Genomic DNA, 14,561 nt, shown 5'->3' with positions numbered 1-14,561 from the left:
ATATTTTTTTTAGGGCAAATTACACAAAAGTATCTCAACTAACTACCCTATTTCACTTGAGTATCCCAATAAAAAAAAGTTGCTCAGAGTTACTTCAATTACTGATTTTGCACACCCAGATACCTCCGTCAACTTTTCCGTCTGAGGACCATTAACTGCTTACGTGGCGTGCTGATATGGTTTTAAAAAAATGCCACGTGGACAAAAAAATAATAAAAAATTAAATAAACTTTAAAAAATGAAATAATTATTTTAAAAACTTAAAAAAAAAAAAAAAAACCTAGCAACCCAGCAACCTCGCATCCCCGATCCCTCCTCCCTCCGCCTCCCCCCGTCGGCCACCCAACCCACCCACCTCTCTCCCCCTCTACAGCCACCAGCTTCACCCTTTCCCTTCCCTTCCCCACCACCTTCACTGTAGATCACGTCGGCCACCCAATTAACCAGCGTCGAGCCCTCCTCCCTCTTTATCTTCTTCTTCTGCAAACACCTGCAGCCATAGCTACAAATCGAAGGGACCAGATTGAAGTCTGAGAAATGAATCTAGCCCCGCCCCTCCCTTCCTCGCCTAGCCAAGGCCCCTCACCAAGCCCCAGCCCCAGCCCCAGCCCCGCCTTGCCCAAATCTGCTCGCCGCGCCCAGCCTTGCCCCGACAAGCCACGCCGAGCCTTGCCACGCCCAGTCGCTCCCAGCTTTGCCACACCCAGCAGCGCCCAGCCTTGCCTATCTTTTTGTCTGATGGTGGGTCACTGAATTGGGTGGCCGACGCAAGGGAGGAGGGCTCGGGGCTGGGGTTTCGAGGAGAGAGAGAGAGAGAGAGAGAGAGAGAGAGAGAGAGAGAGAGGAGAGGGGCGGGGCGGGGAAAGAGAGGGTGGGTGGTCAGGTGGGTCGGCGGCGTGGTGGCTGGGGTCGGCGACAAGGTGGCTGGGGTCGGAGGGGTGGGTGGCTGGGTTGGGTGGCTGGGTTGGGTGGGTCTCGGAGGGAGGGGTGGGAGGCGGGAGGAGCGGTGCTGCAACAGTGCTCCATTTTTTCTTTATTTTTTTGCTTTTTTAATTAATTATTGTGTTTTTAATTTTTTTAGTTTTTTAAAATAATTATTTCATTTTTTAAAGTTTATCTAATTTTTTATTATTTTTTTGTCCACGTGGCATTTTTTAAAAACCATATCAGCACGCCACGTAAGAAGTTAACGGTCCTTAGACGGAAAAGTTGACGGAGGTATCTGGATGTGCAAAATCAGTAATTGAGGTATCTCTGAGCAACTTTTTTTTATTAGGGTATTCAAGTGAAATAGGGTAGTTAGTTGAGGTACTTTTGTGTAATTTGCCTTTTTTTTTTTTTTTATTATTTTCACAAAATATAATATATAAAAAATCTATAAAATTTGTGCCCACATTTAAAAACTGAAGTCAATTACATACTCGCATTACACAAGTATTGAGTACACCTAAACAGGGGTGTCACTACACTGAGTGGGTATTGATAGACGTAACTGGCCAAAAAGTTAATCCAATTATAATGATTCCGTTCTTGAAAGATGTCGGCCCTGATGGAAATTTTGATGATCATAAACGATATACAAACTTTTTTGAGCTCTTGCTAAATTTTATGCATGAAGCACCAAATTTTATGCGTGAGGATAATTTGGGGGAAGATTGGTTGGCTAATTAGCGTGATCATTCGTTATCGACTCCACTGTTAAAGACGTGGAATCTTCATGCTCCCATGGTCGGTCTTTGTTTTAAGAATGTGTAGTTTTAGGATCTTAGTACTTATTAGAGTGCTGAGTGTCGACTTATATCTTTTGTGAGCAAGTAAAAAAAAAAAACAATTGCAACTAAAAATCCACACATACCATTATATTCATCTTAAAAGAAAAAACAAACGACTTCAAGGCAAGCAAATCAAACATATGACGATACGAGGCAAGCAAATCTTTCCTTTTTCAGAAAGGCACAAAGGCCATAAGAGGCAAGGGAATCTAATCCTACAGGCTACAACACTAAACTCTCCATTTTCTTCCCTAAAATGTTACACCTCATCAAACTTCCAATGGTATTGACAACCATCTTAGCATCCTTCCATCTATTACCCTCCGCCAACCTCTTGTACAAGTAACTCTCAAACGTCATGCGTTGCACATACTCGTCCCCACACAACTCCACCAACGCTTCTCTCGCCGCGTCACTCCCATAAAACACCTTTTGCAACAAGTCCAAGAACCTAAACGTTGTAATGTACTTCTCATCCCACACTTTCAGATACTCCCTCCTCAAATCCCCTTCGTTGATCATCCTCATCCCTCCTTCCGACGCCGCCACGATCGCCTCCCCGCACATCCTCCCCGATTTTGCCGCGAAATAAATCCCTTCACCCGAACATTTTGTCACGTACCCGGCCGCATCCCCTACAAGCGCCACGCGCCCCCTTACGCGTCTGGGACGCGGATGCTCGGGTATCGGGTGGGCCTCCACCTTGATCACCTTGCCACCGCTGATCTTGGAATTGGCTCTCGCCCTAATCCCCCTTTGGAACACCTTAATATCCTGCTTCGAGCACACCGTACCCGTCCCCACTGCCACGTGGTCACATTTTGGAAAAACCCACGCGTAAAAATCGGGCGACACGTCGTTTCCCACGTACATCTCCGCGAGATCTTGATAGTACTCCATTTTCTCGTCCGTCAGTTTAATCCTCTCCTGAAACGCTATGGCGCAGGCGTAGTCTCCCGCTTTGATCGACTTGGCGACTCGGCTGTTGGCACCGTCCGCGCCGATTACGACGTCCACGGCCAGCGCGTGGCGCGTGTTGTCCATCGTATAATGCACCACGTACGGCGCGTCGGATGATTCCGGGACCTCGAGATTCGTGACGAGCGCGGAGATGAGACTGGCACCGCGCGACTCGGCGCGCGAGCGGAGGAACGAATCGAGTACTTCGCGGCGCAGCATGGCGATGAACTCGTTGGGGCGGAGGGTTTTGCCGAAATCGACGGCGAGATTCGACGGGGAGAAGATCCGCATGCGGGTGACGTGGCGGTCGATGAGGTCGGCGGGGATGTCGAACTCGTCGAGCATGCAGATGGGAATGGCGCCGCCGCAGGGTTTGGCGGCGGAGGGGCTGCGCTCAAAGAGAAAGCACTCGACTCCGCCAGCGGCTAAGGCCTCGGCTGCGGAGGAGCCGGCCGGGCCGGAGCCGATCACGGCGGCTCGAAGCTTGCGGCCGACGATGGGTGGGTTCGAGGAGGAAGAGGAGGCTCTGATGGTGAGAGAGCGGTGGGGTTTGGTGGTGGGGAGAGGAGCGGCGAAGAGACCCAAGATGGCTTGCGAAGCTGTGAGGGCCATTGTAGTAAGGGCTTTGAAGCAAATACCCAATATTTAGTGGGTTTTGTAAGTAAATTTGGTGAGTTAGTGAGTGATGTTTGGGACTAGGGTTGCTTTTGCTTTTGAATATTATTTTAATCTGTTTTGGCTCGAAATCCGACAATGTGACGTTGGAGTTTTGGGGTTTTTGAGTATTTTACATTTTGTTGACTTTGGATTTTGAACAGAGGAATCTGGAATCTATACATTCAATTGAACAAGGACTACAATGCAGACATCATATGTGATAGTGTGGTACAAACGGATCTAGAGATGAAGAATCTATACCATAATAGTGAAAATATGAATCCCAGTCAACATACAAGAGTCAAAAATCGGTTCGGAATGCTCGTATGGTAAAATTTTCCCAATTTGAGTCCTAATTTCTAAACCATGAAAACGGTGGAGATTACAATACAAACTCAGGTGGGATTTGACAGTGAAAGAGAAGCAGTAGTGGAACTAGAAACCAATTCTTGGATAGTGATGGGGCGGCAAATGCGAGAGAGGGGAGAGCCAGACCAGGCAGAATCAGCAAGCAATAAGTTGACTGCCTTTGTGGGGTTGTACAAATCCCACCACACATGACTTGTTTCTTGCTCACATGCCATCTCTACAGAAAGGCACCCAATTTCTGCTCCATACACTCCCAGCCCACAGCATGCACTCTTCACATCCTCAAATCCTGCAAAAAAAATCAACACACCCCAAGTCCTCAGATTGAAACTAAAACCCATGAAATCTGCAGAAAATGAAAAGAGTATTTGTGTTACTGTGTTTTAGTTGTGTACCATATTTCTTTGGGTTGTTTATGATCTTTCTGATTCCTTGGTACACATCACAAAACACAATCTGGGCATCAGACAACTCTGCTTGAAGCTTGGCAATGTTTTCGTGCAGCTTTCTGTTGTACTCCGAGACCTGCTCGTTGATCTCCTCCATGCATCCCCTCCTTCCATCATCTTCATCAACAGCTTTTTTATCGGACGAGGCCAACAACACGCGTGGTGTGCATCCCAAAGGCAATATCCCCATGCATATGATCCTCCTCACATTCATGTCATAGAGGTTCCTTATCACATGCACCATCTGTTTTGCCAACATGTGAGAAAACTCTTGTTCAGTGTAGTTGAGCTTTGCAGTACTGCCAGAGGAGGCATTGCCTAGGAAGAAATTGATGTAGTCGTCTTTGCCAAAGGAGAGGTAGAAGATGGAAGATCTGATGAAATGGAGAGCTATTTTCTGGCTAAGCTGCAGTTGTAAGAGCTGCAGTGTGTTGAAAACTTGGCGGAGCTGTTGGTTTGCAGACTGGTAGCTCTGGCTGCTGGGGTTCATGATTGTTGCTTGTGCTGAACCAAAGTTGAGGCCTTTCAGCAGTCCATCAATGGATCCATTTTGGCTGTAGAATGGTTGGATATATGGCATGTCCATCTTCTTAGCTGTTGATATGTATAATAGTGCAAACCCAGATTAAATTAAAACCACACAATTTGTACTTGCTGCAAAATAAATGCAAAAGTTTGCCTAGTCCATGCTAATCAAATTGTCTGCTTTCTTGTGCAGCAAGTTTTCAAATTCCCCATATGGGCACACAGAGCTAGCAATTCATTTAATAGAAAGTAAATAAATTTACAAAGTTATTTTGTCCAGTAATTTACAGAAGTGAACACTGATAAATTAGCAGCCAGGCCATACAGAAATGCATATATATTTGGGATAGAACATGCTAATACTTCTTTAAATGATATATGAAAGACAATACCTTTTCTGTGCTCACATTTTGGTCATTAAAACTAGGCTTGTTATGAATTGTTAGGGTCATCAATCTGATAATTGCACAATACAATAATGATGTCCAAATAAATTGCTTCTATTGAATTAATGTTCCATTGACAATTTGACACATCAGAAGAATTTGTATTTGTCTGTCACCATTTCTGATGTGGCATATTACTATTGCTCTGACAGGTGTGGGCCCTCCAATCCTACAGAGGTGACTGAGAGAGAAGCTTGAGAAATACTCTCTCTCTCTCTCTCTACGAATGATGGGTTTGCAGTTCCCACAAGAAACAAACAAAACCATGAACCCCAAGTCCCAAACCACATCATACACAGTCAAATTCTCAAAACAAAGAAAATGCCCAACACAGATAATTCTAAAGAATTGAAAAGAAAGAAAACCTAAGAAACAGAGCATCACATATCACAATCATCAGAAGAAAGACATGAGCGAGCGAGTAATAGTTACCAAGAAGATGTGGAATAAGAGTTGAATCAGAACCGTTGCATGAATACAAGGACATATGGCTGTGAATAAGAGGGTAAAACAATGTGTTGTCTCCGCAATCAACAGAGGAATCACCCAAAATGAAGAGCGCAGAGGCATTCGAATTCGAAGCCTCTGGCGATTTCGCATGAGCGATTACCTCAAACCCCATAACCAAAAGGGCTAGAAGAGGAACAAGAATCAACCCTTTTGGTGGCTTTGCAGTCTCCCATTTCTTTGTTTCGAAACTTTTCTTCTCTTTCAACATTGTCATCTTGCTCTGTTTCTTTGCGTTTTCACTGCGCTTGCTTTGCTTTCTTGAATTGAATTGAATTGAATTGTCTCTCTATGTTGTGTTGAGCATGCTTGAGTTTCATGTAAGGGAATTGGCCTATTGGGTTAATATGGGTTTAGGGAATAGGCATAATAATGATCAAAGCTTAGGCAAGTTTGGGTGTAAATTGGTGGACTGGTCGGTTGCCCACGTTTTTATAGACACACTTGATTATACTCACTTCTAGTATTATTGAATTTCTTAATGGATTTTGGCCCAAAAAAAAAACGAATTTCTTGATGGAAATTTTTGTTTAGCAATGCAAATAACGGAACCCCAAAGGCTTTTATAACAAAAATACAACTTTCCCCTTCTTCAATTTTCTACTCCAAATGAATTTCTTTTACTTTTTCCAAACTCCAAAAATGAAGATTAGTCCAAAAAATAAAGGGTAGTCATGAACAATATCCATGGTTGAAGAGGCTATGGCCACTGACCATGGTTTCAGCAGCACTACACACACTTCTACTCATTATGTTTTCAAGTACTAATATTGTGCTTACATTTTGGGTTTAGCGCTTATAATTTAGTATTTAAATTTTATACTAACTATATGATAGGATCTCATTATCCACACGTTAGAGAAATAGAACATCTTAGGTGGTTGATAAGCTTTTGTATGAGACACTTATTTTCATTCTTCAAATTGTACTTTACTGACTCAGTTTGAAGAATCAAATTTGCTATCTTAAATTTTTTTATTCCAGTAGATTTTACAATTAATTTTTATTTATTACTGTTTTAGTAAAGTCCCAATGTATTGCAGCTTTTAATATTTTAATAGCAAAAAGTTATTTGAGGAGTGGCTTGCTGCTCGTGAGAAAAGTCGAGTGAGATTGAAGTCCCTAATTTAACAAGTGTGTTTGATGAGTCTCTTATAGCAAGTATATCTGATGTGGCTCACCAAATCAAGGAGCCACAATCTTTGGAAGAGCCTATTGGAGATGCTCTAAGGATTCTACTAATTGGTATCAGTCTATCATATCAAGTTCATGAGACACCTTCTCATAGAGTCTATGGGGCATGTCTTATGAGACACCTTCTCATAATGGGGCGAATTTCAGATTTTATAATCTCATCTCATTGTGTGAGGATTGCCCAAATGACATGTCTCATAAAAGAATCTCTAGTTAAGTATAAAATTTAACTTAGTATGAACTACAATTTTGCGAATGTTGTCATGAATGAGATGACTTGGGAGGTTGCTAGTTGTTACATGTAGAAAGTAGGGTCTATGAAATCACCCAAGGGTTGCTACGTACAGAAAGTAAGATATGCTAAGTCACCTAACTGAGAATAATGGTCCGCGGCAAACATAGATTGCATGTTATGGCCCAAATGATCATGTTAGAAACAGAGCATTTTAAGCACCCTTCCTTTGCAAACACATTTTACAAGAGCAAGTTCTACTATAAGCACCCTTGCTTCTCTATCATGTTTTTTATTATTCTCTTTAGCAAATATTTAGTGCCAACCCCACCAATGCTATTTAGTCCAACTTTTATAGTTTTATTCCCAATTTTAATACATAATGATTGTTTATAAATACATAGATGTTGTGTGCATACACGTGCGACATAGGTTGGAAAAAAAAGGTAGAGAAAAAAACTTAGTACAAGTAGGATTTTACTTCTTTTTTTTTTTTTTGAGGAAAGGATTTACTTAATTTAATTTACTCCCAAAGCCATGCATATGAGACATCGTTATTTGGAGTTAAAAAAAATCTCTATATTATAGTAAATCTTTACGTTTTCTCAAAAAAAAAAAAAAAAGGGTTACATAACTGATAATCCTAAAGTGCTTTCCAAAACAGAAAAAAGAAGAGTGGAAGTGGATGTGTGGAACCCATGAGCAATAATAGGTTTCTTTTTGCAATATATATTTAATAAGAGCAACAATATTGCCGTCCTCCAAATTGTTTACCCCAACCGCCATGGCAGCCAAAATTTGATAAAATTTCACTCAAGTAGAAAGTTCTGACTGGAATAACAGTGCTGAAATTTACCACATACAGAACAGTACCGACAAGATCCTGGTGAGGCATTTTGTCCTTGCTGTTTTTAACCTAATATGAAGATGAGCACTAGGTAACCATTCAAGAGTTTGGAATATATTGTCATTCTTCTCCATCGGACTACATTTTACTCAAAAAGCTTGACCACTAGAGTCACCTCTTCTCCTAAGTTAGCCATGCACCCAGAAAATAAAATTCAGACTAAATAGCATAACAATTCCTTCTTCAAGACTCACACACAACAAGAGATACCTTTATCCCATTCATATCTTCAAATATAAGCAACTAAAGGCATGAATAGCATTCATATATAATACTGTGCAATCTGTCACATGAAAGTGCCTCTTGTCACTTCCTCAATAGAGACTTTTAAGCCAAGTATTGGTAAGTTTGTCCCTTCCCCTACATCACTACTTAGTATAAGGTACAAAATCGCTATATGGGAGTGAACAAAAAGGCCTAGAGCTTCTGAAGTAACATTAAACAAAACAGAATAAAGCCATCTAACAATGGAAGATTATTAAAAAGCAACAAACAGAAGGCAAAAAACCAATATATGAGATGGTGAGAAAACACTATAAATCCAAATACAGAAGGAGAAATCTACAATTAGTTAGCTTACTTGCTTAAGCCATAAACTATTTAGTATTGTTACATAAACATCCTAAGAGTAAAAGGGTAATACTGCCAGAATCGTACAAGGCAACTATCATCTGCTACTACGCCTTCAGCTTGCCACTCAATGCACGTTTACTGTGCCAATCACTTCTTTCACCAGTGACTGGATTCTTCTTGGCTGCAACTGAACATTGATCATTCCGACTCCCTTTGCTGCTATTCTCTAAATGGAGCTTGCGCCGCCTCATCCTGTTCTCTAACCGTATTCCTCTTAAAGCACGAACCCTCTGCTCAATCTCCAAAGCTTGTGTGAAGTTCCAGATCCTAACAACACCTTCCTCACCTCCGCATACAATACGATCAGCACCAATGTCCACTGAGAAGAGATTTCTCCCAAATCCATGTAACATCCTCTGTGGAGGTTCCACACTACTCCGATCTACATGCTTAACACATGAAACACTCTTCCCTGGAGCACGCTTCCTAGTCCTTAGAAGCTTTCTCACATCAATTAGTGAGAGTTTCCCATCACTAGAAGCAGAAACAAGCCATGGAAACTCAAATGCGAGGGAATGCACAGGATCTGAGTGAGGAATCCATGTTGCAACTCGCAAAACATTGGTCTCAAGGCCACGACTAATGATTTCAAACATGTGTATTGCACCATCTTCCCCTCCGGTAAATAGAACATCCCCTGTGTGGTTTCGTGCCAAAGAGTAGGTGTTACCGACATGAGCATTATGAATAATGGTCAGCAGTCTCCCACTACTAGTATCCCAAACATGAACATCTGAACCAGATGTGCTAGCAACTGTAATATCATGAGGCACAAGTCCCCAAACCCAATCACTATGCCTCAAAACCTTTACACACTTCAGTGTAAACCGATCCCATACACGAACAGTCATGTCCCACGAACCACTATAAATCCTTGTAAGATCCAAAGCAAGAGAAGTTATGGGCCCCTCATGCTCCCACAGCCTAAACTCAGTATTCTGGTTTTGAGGTCCCTTAATATCAAACAAGTGTGGAAGCCCCTCCACTGCCCTCCAACAGTGGATAAAGCCATCGGTACCACCAGCAACCAAGAGTTTTGTATCTCCAGCAACTGCACGGATAGTGCAACCAAGGGATCTTGAAGAAGCAATCAACAACCCTTCTTCCATGTTCCACATTTTTACAACTTGGTCATACCCTGAGGTAAATATGAGCTTTGCCGAAGCCAAAAGGAAAACTGTTCGAACAGCTTCAGTATGACCATACAAAACATCGATGCTATAACGTCCCATAAAAGTCTTACTCCGAAACTCTCTTTCCACAAAAAATTCCTTCCATGACTTCTCATCAGAAAATCCTGAACCCAAAGGTGTTGGAACTGTTGAAAGTCCCCACCTTTCACAATAAAAATTCTTCCAAACATGGTGCTCAGATGCAAGCCTATAGAGATAGGTCGATGCACACGAAACTATACCTAGTTCTTTCGGGTCAAGGCAATTCAGAATTTCAGATATCAAAGCCGGAGGGAGGTCGGTGATTGACCGACGGGAAATGGGACCGACATTACTAGCCAAAAACTGTTTTGAACTACAAGAGTCTGAATTTTCTTTCTTGGTTGTGGGTTTTGAAATTTCAATATTTCCTTTTTCAGTATTGGAATCTGATGTTAATTCTGAAATACCAAAATTTTCAGTTTCGAGTTTGGAATTGAATTGAATTGATTCAGTTTGTGGCCCACACGGATTGTCGACACAGTCTACCAAATTCTTAGAAACCTCAGTACTCACTTGGCATTCAAATGCCATAAAAAGATATGACCCGGAACTTGAATTTAAGGAATGGAACCTCCCCTAAGGCCAACACGTTTAATAACACAAACCCCAAATTGTCTTTTATCTGTTTTTTTAATCAAAATCTTAAATTAGGAAAATTAGAGAAGAATCCAAAAATGAAATCCTAAAAAAAAAAAAAATCCTAATAATTGGAGTGAACCCTAGAAATCAAATAGGAACAATTGCAATAGCCAAATAGATAAAAATTGGAACTTGCACTAGCCAAATAAATAAAATTTCAAACAAGGAAAAGAATCTGGGAAAGTTAATAGAAATTACAAGAAAATTAAATAAAGTCGAAGATGGATTGGATAGATAGAAGGTGATTGGATCCAATAGAGAACTAGAAAAATCAAAGAAAAATGTCACCCCTGAAAAAACATGAAAATAAGATATGGTTTATAAATACCTTTGGAATTAATGGACGAACCTTTGTGCACACAAGTATGAGAGAGACAGAGAAAAACTGGAAGTTTGGGCCTTTGGGGTTGGCGAATTGAATACCAGGAAGAAGACACAGAGGAGACTCGGTTTGGAGAGACAATTCGCAAAGGCATATGATTATGGTCGTGGGGATTAAGGGCTTAATCACCGTTGATAGGATAGGTTATCAACGGTTCGCATGAGAGTTGGGAACTGGCTTAAAATAAAGACGAGCCGTACGAGTACGACACTACGTTGGAGATTGATTTTTGTGCTACACCGGATCCCGCCCTTTAAGCATCTTCATTCAAGGGATATGACAATTTTTAGACAAAAGGAAAAGGCAAAATGTCCCCATAATTTGGGTCGAGTTTACTTTGGTATATGTATTTTTTTTTTTTTTGCCACGATTGTTATTTGTAGTTTTAATCGTGTTAAATTTGTCTCTATAGATTTCTATTAGTTACAATTCGAGGACACATGCATAATTTCATAAATTTTGTTTGACAAAATTAGTACGAAGCACAAGAACGATGGTGTTTTAGGCTTTTGGATTGTTTAATATTATTGCAACTATCTAAACTATCCCGAATAGTACATGTCACATATTATTTTTGTTGACCAAATTGACGAAATTATGTGTGTCCTTGAATTGCAACTATTAGAAAACTATATGAACAAATTTGCACAATTGAAACTACAAAGGTCAAAGAGGAACTTAACCCGAACTATAGGGACAAAGAACAAAGACATAAGTTCAATATAGACACTTAATTATATAGATCATTTTAATCGAGTCCATGAACAAATTTTTTTTTTTTTTCAAATGTATACTTGAACTAAGACTATATGTCAGTTAAGTGCTTATGTGACTTTACTAACTAGACTTTTTTAATGACGTAGTTGTTAAATTTTTCCCCGTGTACACAAAAATAATTAAAAATTATAAAAACATGTAAAAAAAATTTCCATGTGATTATCTCTCTCCCCGACTCTCTCACTCTCTGTAACTCTCTCCTCCGCAGCCCGCGCCAGCGCTAATCACCATTGACCCAATTTCTCGATGACGAGACCGGCCACCACCCCAGTCAGCTTCCCCTCATTGTTCTGAGCAAGAGGGTGGTTTGGGGGTTGCTTGGGTGGGTGAGGGAAGGAATATAGTGTTGCACGTGCCGGCGAATATAGTGTTGCGCGGGTTGCGGGGGAGAGAGTTGCAGAGAGAGTGAATGAGAGAGAGAGAGAGAGAGAGAGAGAGAGAGAGAGAGAGAGAGTGTGTGTGTGTGTGTGTGTGTGTGGTTTACTGGTTTGGGGGGTTGCTCAGGTGGGTGAGGGAAGAAAAATGTGGGGGTATTAATCCATGTGGCATCCATGTCATTAAAAACATCCAGTCAGCAAAAGCCACGTAGGCACTTAACATGGCGAATGCCCATTTTCTGTTTATTTTTCAAGTTAAATGTTAGTTCGAGTATACATTTGAAATATTTTTTTGTTCATGGATCAAATTGAAATGACCTATATAGTTAAGTGTCTATATTGAACTTTTGCCAAAAATGAAATTTGGCCAAAAGAAAAAGGATATGACATTTTAATATTTAATTTGATGGTTTATGTGGTGATTTTTTTATAAGACTTTTTTCTTTTCTCTTAATGTTGTGTTTCGATGAGGAAATTCGAAAGTGCTTGGCAATAAAAATGACAAAATTTTAAGATGAAATTTTAAGTCATAAAATTCTTGTTTGGTTGTCTATTAAGCATGATGGAATCTAATAGCTAGCGATACAGATGGTGGTGGTGGAGGTGGGTTGGTGGTGGTAGTGACAATGACAATGGAAGGAATAATGGTGGTAATGATGACAGTAGTAGGTTGGTGTTGCCGATGATATAGTATTAACGATAATAATGGAGGTAGAGGTGGTGGTGGAAGTGAGGGTGCAGTGCTAGCTTTTTCTCTCTAGTATTTGGCTAAGAAAATGAAAAAACGTAGAATGAACTTACGGAGACTTGTGTTGTTATGTCAACTATAACACATGGGTCTATTTGTAGAGTAATTAAGGTGGCTAACTAAAGCCCACCCATGTGGCTGGCCATTATGGATTGTAGTGGATAATTAGTTTTATCCATTTGCCTTAATATTTAACAATTAAAGAAATGTTTAATTAAATTGACTCTTAGGTCACTCCATGTTCCTTTTTCTTAATGATTTGCTTACTTAACTAATTAATTAAGGATGCTGATGGAAAGCCGCTAAGTATGTTGTCCAGTAATATTGGGAATATGTCCATTACATTAGCACAATATTTTGCCCTTAGATATGGCTTCCATTGGGAGGTCAAAAAAGTTAAAAAAAAAAAAAAAACATTGACAGAGATTTTAAATTTATTATATATTATGGTTTAAGCAATGTTCGCCCCTTGGGTGCAGTCATCATCTTATCATGGACATTCAATGTCTCTTGTCACAAGTTTAGGAATCTTCAATTCACCATGATTTTCGGGAAGCAAATGGATTCTTTGGTTAGCTAAGAGTGGTCACTCATGTTTTGACTTGCAAGTGTGGAGTTTCGTCTTTCTAATGTCTTCTCTTCAGCTTTTTTAAGGGACGTTATGGGAATTGGTTTAACTCGTTGTTGCAGGCTCTTTCTTTTCTTCATAAAAAAAGATTACTAAGAAGTCAATCAATAACTAAATCTTAAGTTATAAAAAATGAAACCTTAAGGCTATCATACACTTCAAGAATCAAAAAAATTAAAGATATTCACATATTGTGACTCAAAAAATTCCATTACAAAAATTAATAGAAATAAACATTAAATTGTAATTGTAAAATATTTTAAAACAAATGCATTTTTCAAAAAATGAAACTATTAAATAATTGCACTAATATTTAATAATAGTATTCAAGTTAGAGTCTTTCACAATTTTCAATGAAAAAAAAAATACCAATACATTTGCAAATAACTTCAACATATAAAAAAAACACAATGTGCATTATGCACTTCTAAATCCAAATCCAATAATACCAAAAAGCAGTAAACTAAAAAAACACTTCAAGATCTAGCAATTAAAATTTTTAGTTGTACTTAAGAATTCGAATACAAAAATCCTTAGATTTCATTAACCACATCTAAAAAAATCCAAATGTATAGACGAAAACTAATCACATGAAAAATTAAACCCTCAAATAGTTATTCAGTATTTTTATTGTGCCCTCCAATTTTACAACATCGACTACATTTCTCTATATAAGTCTCTCCAATAGACTTAATTCTCTTTCAGTTTGGTCGTCCAAGAGGCTATTTAGAGAAAGGAGTGTTGACAACATCATAACTATCATACGTAGATATATATATCTCAAAGTGAGGAATGGGAAGAATTGCAACTTCATAAGAATTCTTAAAGTAGCCGGCATTTCATTTTAGTTTACATTCAAGAATAGCCACTATAAGGAGGACCAATGTTGATTGATGCGACTATTAATTGGAACGTCAATTTTCTTCTTGTTTTTGCAAGAATCTGAGCTACAAAAGTTTTGGTTGTCCAAACTGAAATGAAGAAAAGGACACAATTATCATACTCAATTTGCTTGGCCTACCTCTATATCATGTTTCACATTTATTGTATATGCATCTCACATTTATTGAGCTGAAAAAGTTTACCTTAGTACAAGTAATTCGGCTTTTGTGAAACAATGGTATTCGAATATATTGCTCTGTATG

The 14,561-nt window shown here is 39.6% G+C and overlaps 3 protein-coding genes across 3 annotated transcripts; all 3 read right to left on the bottom strand.

Annotated features, from left to right (window-relative positions):
* Positions 1 to 1,936: 1,936 nt before the first annotated feature.
* LOC147299241 (geranylgeranyl diphosphate reductase, chloroplastic-like) lies at positions 1,937 to 3,505 on the bottom strand. The gene has a single exon (XM_086228767.1). The coding sequence runs from the start codon at positions 3,342 to 3,344 to the stop codon at positions 1,995 to 1,997; it is 1,350 nt and encodes a 449-aa protein (XP_086084893.1). The 5' UTR covers positions 3,345 to 3,505; the 3' UTR covers positions 1,937 to 1,994.
* A 246-nt stretch (positions 3,506 to 3,751) lies between these two features.
* On the bottom strand, positions 3,752 to 6,027 carry LOC147299240 (GDSL esterase/lipase At1g71250-like). The gene is made up of 3 exons (XM_086229649.1): positions 5,611 to 6,027; positions 4,154 to 4,801; positions 3,752 to 4,047 (listed from the first exon to the last, which is right to left on the bottom strand). The coding sequence occupies exons 1-3, from the start codon at positions 5,900 to 5,902 to the stop codon at positions 3,785 to 3,787; spliced, it is 1,203 nt and encodes a 400-aa protein (XP_086085775.1). The 5' UTR covers positions 5,903 to 6,027; the 3' UTR covers positions 3,752 to 3,784.
* Positions 6,028 to 8,513: 2,486 nt separating this feature from the next.
* FBX2 (F-box protein 2) lies at positions 8,514 to 11,003 on the bottom strand. The gene has a single exon (XM_086252117.1). It carries the CDS (start codon positions 10,394 to 10,396, stop codon positions 8,696 to 8,698), a length of 1,701 nt encoding a protein of 566 aa, XP_086108243.1. The 5' UTR covers positions 10,397 to 11,003; the 3' UTR covers positions 8,514 to 8,695.
* Between the last annotated feature and the right edge of the window lie 3,558 nt (positions 11,004 to 14,561).

Source organism: Dryas octopetala, chromosome 1, assembly GCF_963921425.1.
Source record: "Dryas octopetala chromosome 1, drDryOcto1.1, whole genome shotgun sequence".
In the NCBI taxonomy this organism is placed as follows: domain Eukaryota; kingdom Viridiplantae; phylum Streptophyta; class Magnoliopsida; order Rosales; family Rosaceae; genus Dryas; species Dryas octopetala.
This window is presented reverse-complemented; position numbering and strand designations above follow the sequence as displayed.

Coding starts and splice junctions, on each gene's coding strand:
- LOC147299241 (XM_086228767.1), bottom strand. CDS start 3,344: ATGGCCCTCACAGCTTCGCAAGCCATCTTGGGTCTCTTCGCCGCTCCT.
- FBX2 (XM_086252117.1), bottom strand. CDS start 10,396: ATGGCATTTGAATGCCAAGTGAGTACTGAGGTTTCTAAGAATTTGGTA.
- LOC147299240 (XM_086229649.1), bottom strand. CDS start 5,902: ATGACAATGTTGAAAGAGAAGAAAAGTTTCGAAACAAAGAAATGGGAG. Junction 4,802..5,610: donor TCTTATTCCACATCTTCTTG/GTAACTATTACT, acceptor ACATATCAACAG/CTAAGAAGATGGACATGCCA. Junction 4,048..4,153: donor AAACAACCCAAAGAAATATG/GTACACAACTAA, acceptor TTTTTTTTGCAG/GATTTGAGGATGTGAAGAGT.